Below are 19,359 nucleotides of genomic sequence, written 5' to 3'. Positions count from 1 at the left end.
ATTAAGTAGTATAACACTAAAATTAATTAAAATTAATAGAATAGTATGTGTTTGAATAATAAAATAACAATAGCAATGGGGTGAAAAGGAAAAATAAAGATATCTTATCTAAAAATATAAAAATCAAAACGTTGGACTAAAAAGATTCAATGTAAATGGTTTTTTTTTTTTTTTTATACATATATAGTCTTGAATAAATGTCGTATATTTCACATTTAATTATTTTGATTTGATTTAAATTTTAAAATATTTTATACAATAATTTTTTTTATATTTTTAATTAACTTACCTTTGACATAGATGTTAATAAATAAAGAATTAATTTTCTTTCCATAAATTCTTAATTGGATTTGATTATGATAAAATTAACTAAATTTTATTTCTAATAACTTTGTTTTTGTTGAAAGAATATATGACACACTTCATTTTTCCATTTTTCTTATAATTAGTTTTGATTGATAATTAGGTTACTTAAAGTCAATTTCAAAAAAAAAAAATTACTTAATGTCATCATTTATTTACTAAATTTTAATTGGCGACATATTGATTTTTATATAAAAAATTTTAGTGTTAGACTAAATTTATTCAATGTTAATATTCTTCAAGAAAATGCACTTTTTTTAATCACGGTCCAAAAAGTTGATTGTGAAATAACTTATACTAATGACTTAAGCATAAAAGTCAAAATAATTACTTGTTCAACTATAAATTTGTTTTATATAAAACTTATTATTATTATTATTATTATTATTATTCAAGTTAAATGAAAATATATAATAAATGCAAATGTCAAAATTAAAAATCATTTCAATCTTAGATTAAATGCGCTCCTTTTATAGGTTTAAATTAAAACCATCTAAATAAAGACGATAACATAAAACAATCATTTATCAAAACTAATTAAAGAAACTAAATGATCTTCATAATATGGTTTTATGTTAAAATTTTCTTTTATTTCTTTTAAATTTAATGTAAAAGTCGAGTATACAACGTTAACTTTTTCTACGTGCAGAATGCAAATGTATAATAAAAATTAGTAGACAAAAAGAGTGCAATCTAAACTTCATTTAGTCTCTAAAAACATGGCAAAACTTATCACTTTAGGAAACTTAAATATGTTACCGAGCTTCCAAGACTGAAAATGTTACATCATTTACAGAGCAAACTTCTGACCTGCCCTGTACCAAGTTCTGCTTCACCATACTTCTTACATTTAAGAAAGCTGGTTGTTTAGGAGAAGGTAGGACCAGGCTTTCATTTTTAAGCATCGAGACTACATCAGACATGGTTGGTCTATCATCTGCACTTTCCTGGACGCAAAGTAGCCCTATGTTAACATTTCTCAAAGCCATCTGTGTAGGCACTTCCTCCAGCATTGGATCAATTAGGTCCAATGCCCTGTTGCTTGTCCACAAATTCCATGCCTTAAATCACAGAAAACAACAATAATAATGTGTCAAGAGAACAGGCTGTAATTTCTTTGAGCAAATCATGGCTGCAAGAACACTAAATTCTTGGTCTTGGACTCGGTAGTGAGTGTTGGATACAGTAGCGTTTGACATATGTACGTGCAATTGCTTTTCAAGTTTTTTCTTATATTTTGAGGGTTTGTGAAAAACTGCATTCAACCTGAGGTATTATCTGTTTTGACCCAAAGGTCTGGACCTCCATAGTCATTTCCATCGGATTGTATGGGACATGGGTAATTCAAGAAAAGTGAAAGGTTGGATTAACATAGGTCACTCTCATAATGCAACTCAATTTCTCGAACCATTAATTAGAAAACTTTGAACCCTGAATTGAATTGCAGAAAAATTTGAATTCAACGCGTAGAACTGTTAATTGCAATTTAGAAACTCACGTAGGCAAGAAGATGGAGAGAATTAGACTGATAAAAACCAGTATTCTTCTTCCCACTTACAATCTCCAGTAGCAAGACTCCAAAGCTGAAAACATCCGATTTCACTGAAAGGAGGCCTTCCAAAGCATATTCAGGGGACATGTAACCACTGAAAGTGAATGTTAATTCAAAAGTTGTCAATAAAAGTATAGCTTAAATCAAAATGGATTTTGATTACATACACGGAGTTCATATAATATGGGGTTCCCGTTTTTTTTTTTTTTTTACTTACTAAGTCCCAACAATGCGATTCGTATTTGCTTGTAATTCCTCCCCTCTGAAAATTCTTGCCATACCAAAATCTGAAATCTTGGGATTCATGTTGCTATCCAACAGAATGTTACTGGCCTTCAAATCCCTGTGAATAATCCGCAATCTAGAATATTGATGAAGATACAGTAGCCCCTGAGCAATGCCTTCAGTGATCCGAGCCCGAGTCTCCCAAGTTAGTATCCTACGTTTGCTAGAATCTGTAGCACATCAGGAAGATGCTAGTTAATGTTCCACTGATCTTAGAAAAGGATTGAAAACAGATTCAAACATCTGAGAAAAGTACAAACCAAAAAGGAAAAAATCCAGGCTTTTATTAGGCATGTATTCATAAATTAGTATCTTCTCATCTTTCTCGACGCAGCAGCCTAGAAGTCTGACAAGATTCTTGTGTTGGAGCTGGGCTATGACTACTGCTTCATTTTTCAACTCCTCCCACCCTTGTCCAGATCTTCTTGATAGCCTTTTAACAGCTATCTCATCACCTTTCAGTAATACACCCTGAAACGATGAGCCCTACATTGGTTTTAATTTCATCCTAACAAAGTTATCTGAATCCTGAAATAGTAAGGAAAAAAGTTCATACCCTGTAGACAGGTCCAAAGCCACCCTCTCCAAGCTTATTTGTGACTGAAAAATTGTCTGTTGCAGCAGAAACGCTTGCAAAACTGAATAATTGGAGTTTCGATTTGTTTTTCCTGTGTGTTCCAGGCTTATTGGCCTCCTTCAAGTCTGTGTCATCAGCTGCTAGGCTCATAGCCAAATCAAATTTTAACAAATCCTCCCCTGAATGATGCAGAGAAAATGAACTTACTGTGTTATATATGGACGACACCACTCATGGCCTTGGTAGAATATAAAGGGGATAAAAGTTTTACCTCTAGATTGGTGCTGTTTTTTGACAAAATAAATGCCAATGCCCAAAACAAGCATTGAAAGAGATAAGGTGAGTATGACAATTGTCAAAAGCTGCCTGTTGTCTCTTTGTACCTTTTGATCTCTTGTAGTTCCATCTGTTGGGCTTGTGCCTATGAAACAAAATCAAATATGAAGTTAATGTATTGTTGCACTTGCATTTCATCCTAAAGTAGAGAAAAGAACAAGCTGTAACTTTTTTCCTACCATTTGTAATTAGCTCAGAAGCTGCAAGCTTGAGATAAAAACTTTTTCCATCAATATCATTTTCTGGAAGTTGCTTCAGATCGAACAAATCTGAATACCAGATTAAACACCCAAGCTTTATATCATAAGCATAAGCAATGCAAGAACAGTTCTTCAAGCACTCTGACTTGCAATCAGCTGCATTCCTAATTAGATTTAACAAATACTCATCACTTGGATAATCTACATAAAACATCAGAAGAAACCCATCATTCTGAACATGACCTTCAGTGCTGCAGTGCAAGTCGGTTTTTCTCACACAACCTGTATTTGTCCCATTCTCAATTGAAATATGGGAAGAAATGGGTTTGAAACCTACCAAACAGCGGCATGGTATGTCAGCAATGATGTTGCAAATACTGAAAACGCCACATCGATGATATGAACACTTAGAAGACTCCAACGTATACCAACGTTGGTCATCTTCAGACCAGGATTGTAGCTTAAGCTGCCCAAACTCATCCAGCACTATCTGTGAAATCCCAAAAATATCAGGAAATTTCCAAGTAAAGCCCAAACCAAACACATCTATTTGCCGAAAGAGATTTCGAGTATCAGACCAGTATGTTTTGGAACCCTGCTTAATAGTCAACGATCCCGGGCCTGGACCTTTTAGTTCCAAAGAGAAAGAACCAGGGTCTGGATCCTCCGCAGTTCTCCATGACACAAGTGACCAATTATATCCAAATAATCTATCATCACGTTGAAGAGTCATCCCAGGCAAAATAGTATTTGTGGTATCATAAAAACTTTCCCACAAAACTTCCAAGCCACTACGATTGAGCAATACAAGGTTACCTGAATCTAGTAGGATGGCATAAGTGTTGGAGCTAGTTGTAACGTCTGTCACCACGTAGAGCATTCTTTCATCTGAAATCACAAGTTTTCCCTCAGCGTTGATGCTAAGAATCAAAGATTTACTAGGGAAGGGATGTTCTCTGTTTGCTACCCAGACGATACTTCGGTTAGACACTTTATGCCATATTCCAACATAGTAATTCGAGGTATTTCCTGGGGAAAAGAATCCAAGTTCGAATTTCCCCCCAGCTGATATGATTGTATTCGGATATGCAATCGGATCACCTTGTTCAATGGTATCATTACCATTGATAGCATGGAAGGCAAGGCATAGGAAAGCCAGCAAGCTAAGAAGAGAAGCCAATCTACTTCTCATTTTTTTTTTGTCCGAAAGAGGTTAGAATGGGAAAAAAATGATGGTTTAAGTAATGAGATTGTGGAAGAACTCTAAGATGTCTGAGAGATCAAGCAGGCACCTCATATTCCATTTAGCGCCTTCTAAGCTACTGTTATAATCAACAACAGGAAATTTCATTGGTTAAGCTACATATAATAGAAAAGTAGAAGTCAATACAAATACTATTAATCATAATTTTCTAATCATCGGTGAGGGCCATAACCTGCCAGAGTTTACTTCAAGTCAATGATTTCATCTGATAACTTTTACCGTTTGTAATATGAAACCATCAACAAAAATACACTCTTGACGAGTTGTTTTCACGTTTGAGTAAAACTCTCACACCATATTAAAGGCCTCTCGAGTCTCAATTGCATTAACACATCCATTAACTTTAAGAGGGGTACATATTTTCATTGACTAACTTTGTGCTTTAACACCTTATCTCCTTCATTGCTGGTTGCATCAATCTGACTTGGTCAGTACTGTTTTTATCTTTCCTCACATTTTCTTATTTTCCCATTTTGTCTCCTTTAATTGAATGTATACTAGTAGTAAAGATTCGGTAAATCAATCAAAACATGTGATTCATAAAGCCTTGTTATTATTATTATTATTATTATTATTATTATTATTATTATTATTATTATTTTATATCTTTATATCTAGAAGATAAATTTTGCTCAACTGAGTATTGACCTCTCCGAAAGCCATCACGTGACACCTCTTCATTGCTGTTTTTATTCTTTTTCCTTTCATTTCTTTCTCACTTCCCATGCCCGCGTGAAAGCACAAAGTCCTAAAGCCATCCTCACGGTATCTCTTCATTGCTCTTTTTTTTTTTTTTTTCTCGTCTATTTCTTTCCCACTTCCCATGCCCATATGAAAGCACAAAGTCTTTTGATTTGATAAAGAGAAAGCATGGACAGGAGAAGGTGGGAGGAAACTCGCTTTCTTTCTTCTTTCCCTATTTTCTGTTCTTACAATTTTTTGGTTTTGCACTTCCTTGCTTTTGACTAAAACAAAGAAGTAGTTCGGAGAGCCTTCATCAAGTATATACGATTTGCAAAGTCATGTTTTTTTTGTTCAATTTTTTTTAGCTTTTTTAAAATTTTAACAATGAGTTTTTTTAGTTTACAAAAAAAAGTTATTGAGGATTTTGCTTTATCTCAACTTGAGATTTTCATTTTTTTTTTTAAATTTGTTTCTCTCAACTCAATTTTTTATATTCTTCAAAGACTCAATATTTTACGGTTTGGGCTTGAATCAAAGCTCGAATTTGTGGGTTTTTAATGTTTCTCCTTTTCTAACCTTTTTTTTCTTGTTTTCTACCAAAGATTTTATGGCTCTATTGATACTTACATATTTTGTTGGTTTCTTTAATCAGTGAAGAGAGAATGAAAAGAAAATGGATAAAAAAAATAGAGAAGGGGAAAGGAAAATAATAAAAATACAAAAAATTTCATTTTTTTTCACATTTTTTTGTCACTCCTATTTATATGTGTGCTTCTTTTAATTTTTCACTTCTATTTTTTCAAGAAAATTTTAGCTGAGACTAAACAAAATTGGGGATATGAAATGTTGGCCATAGAATTGGAGTAAAGAAAGGTTTCTACATGTATGATGGGATAGACACCTAATTTTGTTTGAAAAATTTTAACTAGTTATGAGGCCTTTAAAATCTGGCTCAATTTGAATCCAACATTAATAAATTTTTTAAATTGAATTTAGGATTAATTTGACCTAAATGCCATGTAATCAAACTTAGTCAAAATCAATCAAACTTGGTTGAACTAGGGTCAACCTTGGAATTCACAATCTAATGGGATTATCAAGGCTTAGGATTAATATTCTTCTTATTTTAATGCACTAAAAGTCCATGATTGTACCGCGAAAATGGTAAAATGATCAAAATGTATTTGTGGTATTTTTGTAATTTGATCTTCTCGAGGTCGAATTTTCATGAAAGATTCCAAATCATATTTTGATATCATTAAATGGTTTTTAATGTATTAAAAACTTTGATCGCACCTCAAAATATGTAAAATTACTAAAATACCTTTTAGAGACATTTTCGTAATTTAACATTTTCGAGGTCGAATTTTCAGGAAAAACTCCATACCATATTTTTATATTATTTCATGATTTATGGTACATTAAAAACCCTGATCATACATTGAAAGGTGTTAAATTACCAAAATACCTTTTAAGGATATTTTCATAATTTGACTTTTTTGAGGTCTTTTTTTTACAAAAACTTTCAGATTATATTTTTATGTTATTTCATAATTTTTGGCACATTGAAAACCTTGATTACACCTTGAAAGGTGTAAAATTACTAAAATACCTTTTTAAGGGTATTTTCATAATTTAACCTTGTTGAGGTTGGATTTCACGAAAACTTTAAGATCATGTTTTCATATTATTTTATAATTTTTTATTCATTAAAATCACAAAAACAAGGATGGGGTCATAGGTTTTTAAGAAATCCACGTAAAAAAGCTTAACAATGCTAATAAAGGGGTTATTTCATATACCATGAAGGGATTGCCATACATATAGCCAAGAGAATATGCTGTGAATAATGAAGACCATTAGATTTTAAAAGACACTAATCTAATGGTCAATATTGTGAGTTTGGCCACCAAGCTTAATAAAAAAGGTCAAAGGATTTTGTGCCATTGGATAGGATTGGATCTAAAGGCTATTAGAGGGTTTCTTTTTTCTAGTTTTAAAGCAACAAAAGGCAATCTTGGTTGGAGGGAGCAAAGCAAAAAAATAGAGGGGTAAAGGCAAAAAATATGATAAAAAGAAAGGAGAAAAAAAGGTGAAAGAAAGGAGTTTTAAGGAAGATAGCTTTTGTTCATCATTCTCTTATTTTTCTTTATAGATGAAACTTCAAAATTGTGGTTTTCGTTTTTTCCTTTATCTGGTTTCATGTTAAAAATGGATGCTTGGTTTCAAAATCTAAACGTTTTCCATGAATGAAAAGAAAAGGTTTTAAAGTTCAAAGGTTTAGTTTTGGTTTAGTTACATGGCTTTCTATAAGAGTTGTCTTGAATCTTATTTTCATTTTTTTAGTTTTAAAACCAACTTCCATGAAAGATTCAATTATGGTCAAGTAGTCTTATTTTTTCTCTTTCTTCTTTGCTCAAAAATAGTTTGAGGGATGATGTCCGATTTTACCCACAATGGTTGTGTTGAAAGTTTAAAGCTTTTGGTGTTCAAAAACTAGTTTTTCGAATATAGCCTTTTATTGGCTATTTAAGGAGGTTTTGGCTTAAGACTTAAGCTCTTAGGTTTAGTTTTTATATAAAGTTTGAAGCTTTTATGGCAAAATATATGAGTTTTTCAAAGCATGACAAATAAGAAAGTATTTGGTGGCTTTTGAAGTAGTTTCGGTTCCTAGCATTAGAGGCTGTTTTTGAAAGTTCAAAGCGGTTTTTCCTTTGTCTCCAAGTGATGCTTAATCAAGAAAGAAGTGCCTTTCATTATAAAATTAAAAAGTACGTAGAAATAGAAGGATGGGAGTGTTTAAATGACAACAAAGTATTAAAAACCACAAAATAGGACTTTCAGTTGTCTTAAAATAAGTGGCACTCTTCCCTTTGACTTTTCATTCATCACTTTTAGTAAAAGCCTTGGTTATTGTGATTGTTCAAATTGTGTTTTGTATACTAGATTTGTTTCCCGTTTTACATGTTCTATAGTTTACACGTTGTGATGCTCACTTTAATTGTATTATCATGTCTCCTATGTTAATTTGTTAAGGTTATTTATTTCACTTGCAATTCATTAAATGTTCATTCATTATTGTTGTTGTTGTTGTTATTGTTATTATTATCCTAATGCTCATTATATGATTATCCTTGTTTATATGTGCATTTTACTTATTTAATAACTTAAATTTTACACTAACTATATCTTGGTTTCTTTTCTTTCCTAGGTCTTAAATCAAGGCTTTGATACCATTTCATGTCATGCCTTAAGATCGTATCGCAACATGGTCATATTACCTTAAAGTAAAATATCAAAATAATATGAAGTTGTTTTCATGATCATTGAAAAATTCTCAACTAAAATAACGTCCTCAAGAAATTTTAATATCTATAAAACAACTAAACAGCAAGTCTCCAAATTGTTATTATTGAGTAATACAACTAAAAAAAATTAATATTTCATAAAATCCTATTCACTAAATAATGTGTCCAATGTTCAGATTCTTGTCACTCCTCATAAGATAAAGTCTACTTATCATTCATATTACTATAAAGAAAAAGTAAAAGGGGAATAAGCAAACCACAACTCAGTAAGTATAGACTGAAACACCTATTAGATTAAGCATTGTTTTAAGACATACCATATAGATCATTCAAAAATAACCATCAAATTATAATGTCAAAACATTTCAAAAATCATCATTTTGTCAAGTATTTTGTAAATTCATAAGTCAATATCAAACATATCAATTCATAAATCATTACAAAATATATTGTCATTCAATTCATAATCAAACAAATCATGTATCATCTTTAAAATCATCACAAATCATCATAAATTATTAGTTCATCATTAGCTACGGTTATTGTTATAACTCATAATATTGGTCGTATTGATAATTTCATCCATATGATCATTGTTAACTCTTATAACCCACTGGCCAAGATCTTGTGCTAACTACTAAAACCTGTTAGCCCAGGTCATATGACTATATCTATGCTAACTACTATAACTCATTAGCCAGGACTGTAGAACTAGTTCTAGTGTCAATGATTAATTTTGTAGCTATCATAAAATTGTTACTTAAGCATAAATCTTTTCTCATTTCATTCATAAACATGATTCATCATTTACATAGCAAAACAAAAAATAATTATATGCTTGATCCTATTTTCATGTATTGAAAATAAAGAAACAAAATATTTACTCCCTTAGAATCATATATATATATATATATATGTTTGAAAACAAACAAAGAGTGTGAGATTCTACTTATCTCCTTTCAATTTCACCTCTTAATTTTTTTCCAAAATAATTAATGGCTTATTTAAGGTCATTGCAATATAATAGAAATTAATCAACCCATTTCAGGATCATATATACTAAAAACAACTAAATTATATAAGGGTTACCTAATTAGCTAATACTGACAGCTTAAGCTCCTTTCACTAAAATGATTATATCTTAAGATATCCACTTAGAATTAAGATATTTTTTGTAGGTTAAAAACAAACGTGGTAAGCTTTCCAAGCATATATGGCCCATCTCATGATTCTTTATAGATTAATTATAATAATTTTTGAAATTCACACCATATGTTGCTACCAAATAGCATTTATACCTTCTAATAAAAAATATATATTTATTCATATGAGACTCAAAATTCAATTTCGCTTATTTAGTTGAAAAATAGACTCAATAAGCTTTCTAACAATATATAATAATCATAGTAATATTTTATCTCTTAATACATAATATTATTTTAATCCACCACTACAAATATTATGGTTCATACGAAATAAAAATTTTCCTTTCTAACCCCATCCAATTTATGTTTTCTATTTTTACAACCATAAAATCACATTATTAAACCTTCTCAACATTTTAGTAGACACAAATTAAAGTCTAAATGATTTGCCCAAACCAATCTTGAAGAAAGATAATGAATTTTTTAAAATTTTAGGATTTTTTTATTACAAGTTAAATTTCAAGACTTAACAATCAAAATTATTTCTCTAAAATTGCAGGAGGTTATTTACTTACCTTTGGATGACAACTCTCCTTGTAAATTTTGTTGTTACCCTTCAACCAAAATCCTTCAACTTGTCTATTTTATATAAAAAAGAAAAGAGAAATAAGCATTTTTTTTTTTTTTTTTATCAATTGTTAACCAAACAAGTAATATAAATTTACCCTAGTAAAAGTTGAGTTATTTATTATTAAGTCCTTTAACTTTCTAACTATTTATTAAAAGTTTTTTCACTTGTAAAAATACTTAACAATAATCTTTTTTTATATGAGTATTACAATTGAAGAGTTACCAACAATTATCATCTATAAAAAAATTTATTTTCATTTTCAAAGAATGTCATGTTGAATTTTAGATGAAAAGAATTATTTTTAAATTCTACCTAGATGTTGAAAATTTTTAAAGTAATTCTTTAACCTAAATATTTTCACAATATTTTTAAATAAAGGTTTTTAATAAAATTAATTTTTTTTTCAAAAGTGAAGGGAATTATTATTAAATTTTAAAATAAGACCATTTTTTTTTATTCCACACCAATGATAATGCATGATTAATTGGTACCATTTTTAAAATGAGCATTATGGGGTTGCTAATAATTCCTCATGTATAACATACTCCCAAACCCAACTCTATTTTCAAAAATCAAAAATATTTTTTGATAAACCTTAAATTCACTTTTTTGGTTTTATTAAAAAGATAAACCTTTTAGATTGTTAATCACACCTAACAAAAAATGTTGGTGGTGACTCATTATTTTTCTCAAGTTTTCAAAATTTTTATATCCTGTGGTTGGGTTCACAAACATGTACGTTGTGTCAAATGGTAAGTCTAATTTTTTTCATGATTTTAATATGAAGAAGTATGTCAACAAAATTAAAACCTAGTTTTTTTTTTAAATTTTAACAAGAATTTTTACTCTTTTATTTTACTTTATGAATTTTCTACTCTTTAACGGTCTCCCTATTTACCTAAAAACCAAACCCTTTTTGTCTATAACCTTCTCCTTTTTATCTAAAAAAAAACCCATATTCTCTCTAACTTTCTCTTCTTTTTCTCTAAAAACAAATCCCTCCATTTATCTTTGTCAATTGATTTTTTTTTTTTAATTTGAGTTAAAAAAACAGAATATGATGGTTTGAGATAAAGCTTAAAGGGTCATAGAGAGAAAGTTTGAAAAAAGATAGAGTGATGGGGTGATAATGGGGAGCAAAAAGGGAGAAGGAATGATGCAAATTTGTTCAAGCTATCTTAGGTTGTATTAAGGCCAAAGCCATTACCATTGTGACTTACCATTTCTTCTTAATGTTCAAATTTTTTTTTTTACTTTTTTATTAGAAAGCTTTTTAGATCTAGCATAGAATGAAAAATATATAATGATTATGGTAGGAATTGTAAAATGTAGCTTAAGACCATTGTTAGAAAAATTTATGTTATAGAAATTGTGAAGTCAAATGAACATTTTTCACCTAGTCATGAATGTTGCATGTAAAAGGGGCTTTGATAATTTGTTCAATGTTAATAGCACTATCAGAAAATTAAGCTTTATTGAAGGAATTTTTCATTGGTAAAAGTTTAAAATCCGTTAGTAATACTTTTAGCAATAGTTTTACCAACAAAAAAGTTTTGTTAGTGCTAACTGTGTCAACAATGCTATTTCGTAGGTAATGCTTCAAATTCGTCAGTAATTATTAACAAAAAATATATTGGTAACATTCACCAATAATTTATAAACGATTGATTTTCCTATGGAATTTTTCATTGGTAGTTAGCTATGAAATTTTTTGTCGATCAATCCATCTATAATGAGTTTTTTTTTTTTTATGGGTAAATCAATTGGTAATAATAAAATTCTGTAGGTAATAATAAAAATCTATTAGTAAATCTGTTGGTAATAATATTTTTAAATCATATTTAACTATTATTTTATAATTTTTTTATCATTTTACTAATTTGACTGTCGGTCTAGACAAAACGGATATTTAAATCTTTGTATTTTCTCTATTTTACAAGGATATGTAAAGAAAGACAACTGTAAACACCTGTTTGTGTTCAAGGTGTAATCAAACTTTTATTTTATTTTTACTTTTATTTTATTTTTGTAATCAAATTTTTATTTTATTTTATTTATCATTTTTTTATTATTATCCTATTATTATTTTATTTTTATTTTTTCCTTTTCTTTTTATATTTGCATTTAGTAAGGAAATTAAAGAAAGGGAATCGTGTTAATTCCCTAGAATCAAGCAATTAATCTACACAATCAGAGGATTTTAAATTCAAAATTGAATCAATTAGACTTGCCAAACCTAAGCCTAAATTGCATTGGACAAAATCCAATCCTAGTATTCAAGCTTAGATTGATTCTATTCAAGCAGAATTTAATCCCAAGATTCAAGCCTGGATTAGTTCTATTCAGGCCTTAAAATCTCTACTAAGACAGGCTATAAATTGGACATAGGATCACAAAAAAGACACGATGGATTTGTGGGAAAATTTTTGGGTTTTGAGTTTTTGGGTTTAAGGATTCTAGGTTTGAAATTTCTAGGGTTTGAAGTTTTAGGATTAAGAGTTTAAACTTCTAGGTTTAAGTTTGATGATTCTAGGTTTTAAGTTTGAATTTTTGGGTTTAGGTTAAATTTCTAAAAAAAATCTAAGAAAATCTAAAATATCTAGGTTTTTGGTTTAAAGGTATGGATTTTTTAGTTGAATTTTTTTACAGAGTTTGAATTTTTTGGTCAGATTTCGGCTACATTTTTCAAAAACTAGTGAGTTACCCAATTTTCAGTGGATTGCTATGGGGTTTTCTAGAAAGAAGTCAAAGCAAATTTTGGCTAAAGTGAGAGAATCGAAGGCTTTTAAAGAAAGGCTAAGTGTTTTGGCTTTTATACCTACAGTAAATGATGCTGTTTCAGCCAGCCCAGAATTCGCATAAACCTGTTTAAGATTTGTACACTACCTATGGACCAACACGACCGACTGCAGTTTTTTTTTTAATTTAATTTCATTTATTTTAACAATTTCATTTTTTAAAGATTTTTCTTATTTTAATTTTAATTTTATTATTTTACTAATTTTAAATTGAGTAAATTTTTTTAAATATTTTTGCAAAATTCATTTTTATTGTTTCTAGAAAACAATCTAAATTTTTTTTTTCAGGTACATTTATGAATCCTACCAAACTATTGGAAGATTTTTCATGAATTTAAATTTTATGGATTCTACCAAACTATTGGAGAATTTCATAAATTAATTATAAAAATAATTATTAATAAAGTATTTTGTATTTTATCCTATCAAACTATTGGAGGATTGCATCTTAAGTTAAATATTATCAAACTATTGAAAAATTTAATGAATTTTCTCAAAAATAAAATTTTATAAATATTTTACAATAAAATCTTATCAAATTATTAGGAGATCTGCATCCAAGTAAATCCTATCAAACTATTAGAGAACTTTACTAATTATTTTTTGGGCAAAATACATTAATAAATCCAATAATAGAGCCTTTTCAAGGTGGGACACTAGTCTCCATGAATACTCTTAAGGTGAGAAATTATCTTAAATTGCTACCAAACTATTAGAGTAATATTGAGATCAATTTTCAATAGTCAATATTTTGGTAAATTATAAACATGTTTAAGGCTTGGATAATTTGAAATCAAACTAGTACCATCTTTTTATGGGTACTAAGAGGGTGCTATAACATTCCTCATGTGTAACCATATTTTTGAACCTAAAATTTAGTTTCATGGATCAAAATCTATTATTTAAAGATACCTAAGTCAATATTGGAACTTCTTTAAATAAGACAGATTGATCAAGTGGCCAATCACACTTAGATAAAAAAAAGATTAGTGACGACTCCTTTAAACTATATCTAGTGGTAGGTCTACAGATATATACGTGATTGATAGTATTCGAGTCCAAAAATGAATATTCAGCTTCAAGCTATATTGTTATATAACTAAATGAATGCTAACAAACAAGTGGAGAAAGACAAATACCCGAAGCAAATGCCAAACTCATATTTGCCAAAGCAGCATATGGAATTAGTATTATAGCATATGTTGCTGTATCCACATACCAAATACTATTTTAAGTCCATGGAGATTAGTTGGGTATTGAAAAGGTGACTTCAAAATTGACAATTTAGACTAACAAGAGGAATACTAGTCTTTTATTATTTTTTAATTGGTCTAATATGAGTGATATTCTAAACAAAAATTATACCAAAAAATCAACAGTCCACGATGCAGATATAGCGTAATGCTAGTGCAAACTAAAATATCCAAGTCTTTGTTAGCTTTATATTATAGCAAATATCATATGACACACAAACGTGGTTTTCCATATTTATTATATCCCTTCTATGAATATCCATACTCAACTTGTAAGGTAATGTCCACTTTAATCCAAAAGTTTTATGGTTTTATCCCACAAAAGACACCTTATTAATTTGAATACTAGTCTTTTATTGTTTTTGATTAATCTATTATGAATGATATTCTAAACAAGAATTATACCAAAATATCAATAGTCCATGATGTTGATATCGCATAATGCTAGTGTAAATTAAAAAATCCAAGTCTTTGTTAGCGTTATCTTATAGCATATATCACATGACACTTATGCGTGGTTTTCTATATTTATAGGTATCTCTTCTATAAAGAATCGCACTCAACTTATAAAGTATTGTTTACTTTTATCCGAAAATCTCATAATTTTATCTCACAAAAAGTATATCACTAGTTTTAATTTAGTTCTCAACATATATCTCATATCATATCCTCATATAATTCTAATATGATATTGGGGGCATCATAATCTTTCTCTAGTAAAACTTGACATCCCCATCAAGTTCAACCACTAAACCAAAATTACACCAGATATTGAGATTCTAGATGTGGCTTCCATCGTATAACACTTAGCTCTTTCGAGATTCTATAGGTGACTCCCACGATGTAGCACTTAGTTTTCATTTTACTAATGATCGCTCTAATATTTTTTCATTTTACTAATGATTGCTCTAATATTTATGGATACATACGCCTAACTTATGAGATATTATTTGTTTTCACTCAAAAAAATCTTCTAATTTTGTCTCACAAAAAATACCTCACTAATTTGAATTTAGATCTTAACATATATATCATATCATATCCTCAAATTCTTCCAATATAAAATTGGGGACATCACACTTTCCTTGGGTTGGGATTTGGGTAACCTATCATTTGAGTTAAATGCTTGCAACCCATCATTTGAGTTATTTTCTAAAGGATGTGAAATTGTAAAGTCATAGTTGTTTAAAAGATTGAATTTCAATTACTTGCATATACATAGCCCATACATATTTATGTTTGGCATATATGGCTTCCCCAGTGAGTAAAATAGAAGCCTCTGCTCATGCACCGGAAAGGAAGGAGGAATTATTTAGGTAGAAGAATGTTCATATGCTATTGAATTTATGGTTACTATGCATTGTAATTCAATTTATGGTTTATTTGGATGAACGGTAAAATTAATTTTGAAAAATTGTAAAAATAATTATTATAATATTAGTTACTGTAACAATAAAATTAGATAATATAATGATAAAATTAATTAAAATTAATTATGCTATATGTGTTTTAATAAAATATTTGTAATAGTGAGGCGAAAATGAAAAATGAAGATATCTTATATAAAAATATAAAATATAAACATTTGACTAAAAAAATCCAATGTCAATGGTTTATTCTAGTCTTGAATAAATGTCTATGTACTTCAAATTTAATTATTTTAATTTGCTTTAAATTTTAAAATATTTATATAATAAATTTTTTTTATATTTTCAATTGACTTAGCTTTTACATAGATGCCAATAAATAAAAAATTAATTTTCTTTTCATAAATTCTTAATTTGATTTGATTATGATAAAATTAATTATATTTTATTTTTAATAACTTGTTTTCTATGAAAGAATGTATGACACATTTCATTTTTCCTTTTTTCTTATAATTAGTTTTGATTGATAATTAAGTTAATTTCAATTTCAAAAAAAAAAAAAGGTTACTTAATGACACCGTTTACTTATTAAATTTTAATTGGTGACATATTGATTTTTATATAAAAATTTTATTGTATACTAAATTTATTCAATCTTAGCATTCTTCTAGAAAATGTATTTTTTTTAATCATGGACCAAAAAGTTAAATGAAATATATAATAAATGCATATGCCAAAAAAGAAAAAACTATTTCAATCTTAGATTAAACTAGGTATTTATTATAAAATAGTTAAGTTACACATATATAATATGATTTACTAAGTATATAATTAGCTGTATTAGAATATATTAACAGTTTCATTTTCATATCAATTATAAAAACTTGAATTTTTTTTTATAGTCTTTCGTATTTGTTTCCAATTAATCAATACATATGTTTGGTGGATAGATATAAATATAATAAGATAATTATTATATTATCTTATGTTTGGTGCATACATAAAAAAGATAATTGGATTGCAAGAAGAATCAATCGCCTTTTTAATATAAAATAATCCAATCACTCCAAAAAAATTTCTTTTTTTTTTTTAAGAAAAGAAAGGAGTATTAATAATACATATAATTTTTTTAAGAATAAATAATAGATTATTTAATAATTGTAAGTTGATAATGATATAATAGTTGTTTTACGTTGATTATATGAATATAATATTTAATTATGATTGTAACAATTTAAAGAAATAGACTTTTTGATTAAAAATTGATTTTTTTCTCTTTTTCTTCTTTCTAGTGTACCACGTCAACAAAGACAAAATGAGATTTAAAATTATATAATTTCATTAAAATGCCTTCTTGCATTTTCTTTTTAAATTTAGGCCTTAATTAGATCAGAATTTTGAGAAAAAAGATGACTAATTATGTAATTTAAGATTTAATCGGAGATAAAAAAGGAAATTATGTCTATATTTCTTTTTTTTTTTTTGTATTGTCACAATTATAAAGAAAAAAACCATTAACTATAATGTAACAAATTTGTCTCTATCTCAATTAAAAAAGTTTTTAATCTCATTAGGCTTTTATGAGTGATTAAAGAAGGAAATATTAGTGGATTAAAATTAATTAGAACAAAAAAAAAAAAAAAAAAAAAAAGAAAGAAAATAAAACCGGGTCCACTCCTTGATTAGTACTGTTGTTCACTTTTTCGTCAAAAGGTAATTTCCTTTTGGCTTAGGAAAAGGACCAAAGTTTATAAATAGTGTAAAAAAAATTAAGACTTTGGATTTTTATAATATTTTATAAAATAAAATTTTAAGAACTCATAAGAAAAATTACTGTATTAAAAAATATTGAAGTAGATTGTTATAATAAAAAAATATAATTTTATAAAAGTCAGATTACTTTGCTTGATATTGACTAACTGTACTTAATATTCTTTCGTTCTTTATAAGTAATTGAGGTCAAATTTCTAATTGTTTTATTAAAGAAGATCAAATAAAATTAATTTTAAAAAATCATAATTTATAAATCAATAAAAATTAATATAAAAATTAATAATATGTAAAAAAATTATTAAAAATATCGTTTATAATCAACATTTCATGTAAAATTTTCTCATAATTTAATGAAAACATTAAGTTGAATTAATAATTTGTATCCCAATGGATGGATCAGCATAATTTAATAATTTAAGTCCATGTAAACTTTTAGACTTAATCAATAAGTTGATTAAGAAAACAAGCTCAAATATTAATTTGACTTAATTAATAAATATAAGAGTAAGATTTTATGTAAATTAATGTAAGTTTATTTTTTATTTTTAAATCAAAATTAAATTCATAATTAATTTAAATTAAAATAATATTTTTAATTTTAATTATTTTAATTCAAAAATCAAAATAAAATGTAAAATATATATTGATATAATTAGATCTCTCCCCTCTCCTCTATATATATTTATTTATGTAGTATACTGGTCATACTAATAAATTTATGAGAACTAATTTGAACCAATTTCAAATCATCTCACTGCAATTAAATTAGAAATCTAGATTGACTAAGAAAACTATCGTGGAAGCCAAACTCTAGAAAGCTGCCTTGTCTAAGACGGTGACACCGACTTTGAAATCGTCCGAATTTATAATATAAAAATTCGCTAGTAGCATATTGTCCTTGGTTTGAATATTACTAGACCTAGACTTATTGGTAAATTAAATATCACGACCTTGTTTTAAACGCTAAAGATTAGGGAAAAAAAAGGGGGTCTCGGAGCTGATCTTGTTGATTTTCGAGATGAATGTTAGAAAACAAATAATTTTATATTCATTATAATTGTTTATTTTATTGATTTAGTTAATTATGAATTGAATTATTTAAAATCGAATAAATTAAATTAAATTAAATTATTATATTTTTATTAATCAAATTGAATTAATTAATCGAATTTAATTAAATTGATTAGAATAATTTTTTAAAAAATTAAATAATAAATACATTTAAATCAAATTATATTTTAAACTTTTAATTTCTTATATTTTAAATAAATTAAATAAAACTATCTAACAAAATATTCAAATATTAAAATATTATATTAAAAACTATAATAATTTATGAAATAAAATAATTTTTTATTTTTTATTTGGATTATATTATATTTCAATTAAAATTTTGATTATTTCAATTAAGTTTTCTTTCAAACCAAACTAATTAAAAATTAATTTTTAAAAAAAAATTAATTTCATTAATCGACTAAAAATTATTAGATATATATTTAATTACATAATTATAAAATATATCACATTAACGTCTTTCAAACTCAAAATGATATTATCAGTGTTAATTTAAATTTGTTAACTAAATTTTCAAAATGATCAAAAAAATTTTGCTTGAGTTTGCCCCTTTCAAAAAATATTTATCACATTTATTTTCTCTTTCTTTCTTTCTTGGTTTTTTTTTTCCTTTATCAAAAGAAAATGACTCATTTAGCATGCCTTTATTCATGTGGTAAATTAATTATACTTTAATAAATAACAACAAGATTATTGAATAAGAAAATATTGGAAAAAAAAAAAAAAAACAAGTTGATATTATAAAGTTT

General features: G+C 27.4%; 1 protein-coding gene across 1 annotated transcript; it reads right to left on the bottom strand.

Annotated features, from left to right (window-relative positions):
• Positions 1–946: 946 nt before the first annotated feature.
• On the bottom strand, positions 947–4,600 carry LOC111276162 (G-type lectin S-receptor-like serine/threonine-protein kinase B120). Its single transcript, XM_089754484.1, has 7 exons — positions 3,293–4,600; positions 3,049–3,198; positions 2,757–2,956; positions 2,461–2,671; positions 2,133–2,370; positions 1,862–2,009; positions 947–1,424 (listed from the first exon to the last, which is right to left on the bottom strand). Exons 1-7 carry the CDS (start codon positions 4,503–4,505, stop codon positions 1,119–1,121), a joined length of 2,466 nt encoding a protein of 821 aa, XP_089610610.1. The 5' UTR covers positions 4,506–4,600; the 3' UTR covers positions 947–1,118.
• Positions 4,601–19,359: the final 14,759 nt, after the last annotated feature.

Source organism: Durio zibethinus, chromosome 25, assembly GCF_047325235.1.
Source record: "Durio zibethinus cultivar Kanyao isolate XHJ-2024 chromosome 25, ASM4732523v1, whole genome shotgun sequence".
NCBI classification, from domain to species: Eukaryota; Viridiplantae; Streptophyta; class Magnoliopsida; order Malvales; family Malvaceae; genus Durio; species Durio zibethinus.
This window is presented reverse-complemented; position numbering and strand designations above follow the sequence as displayed.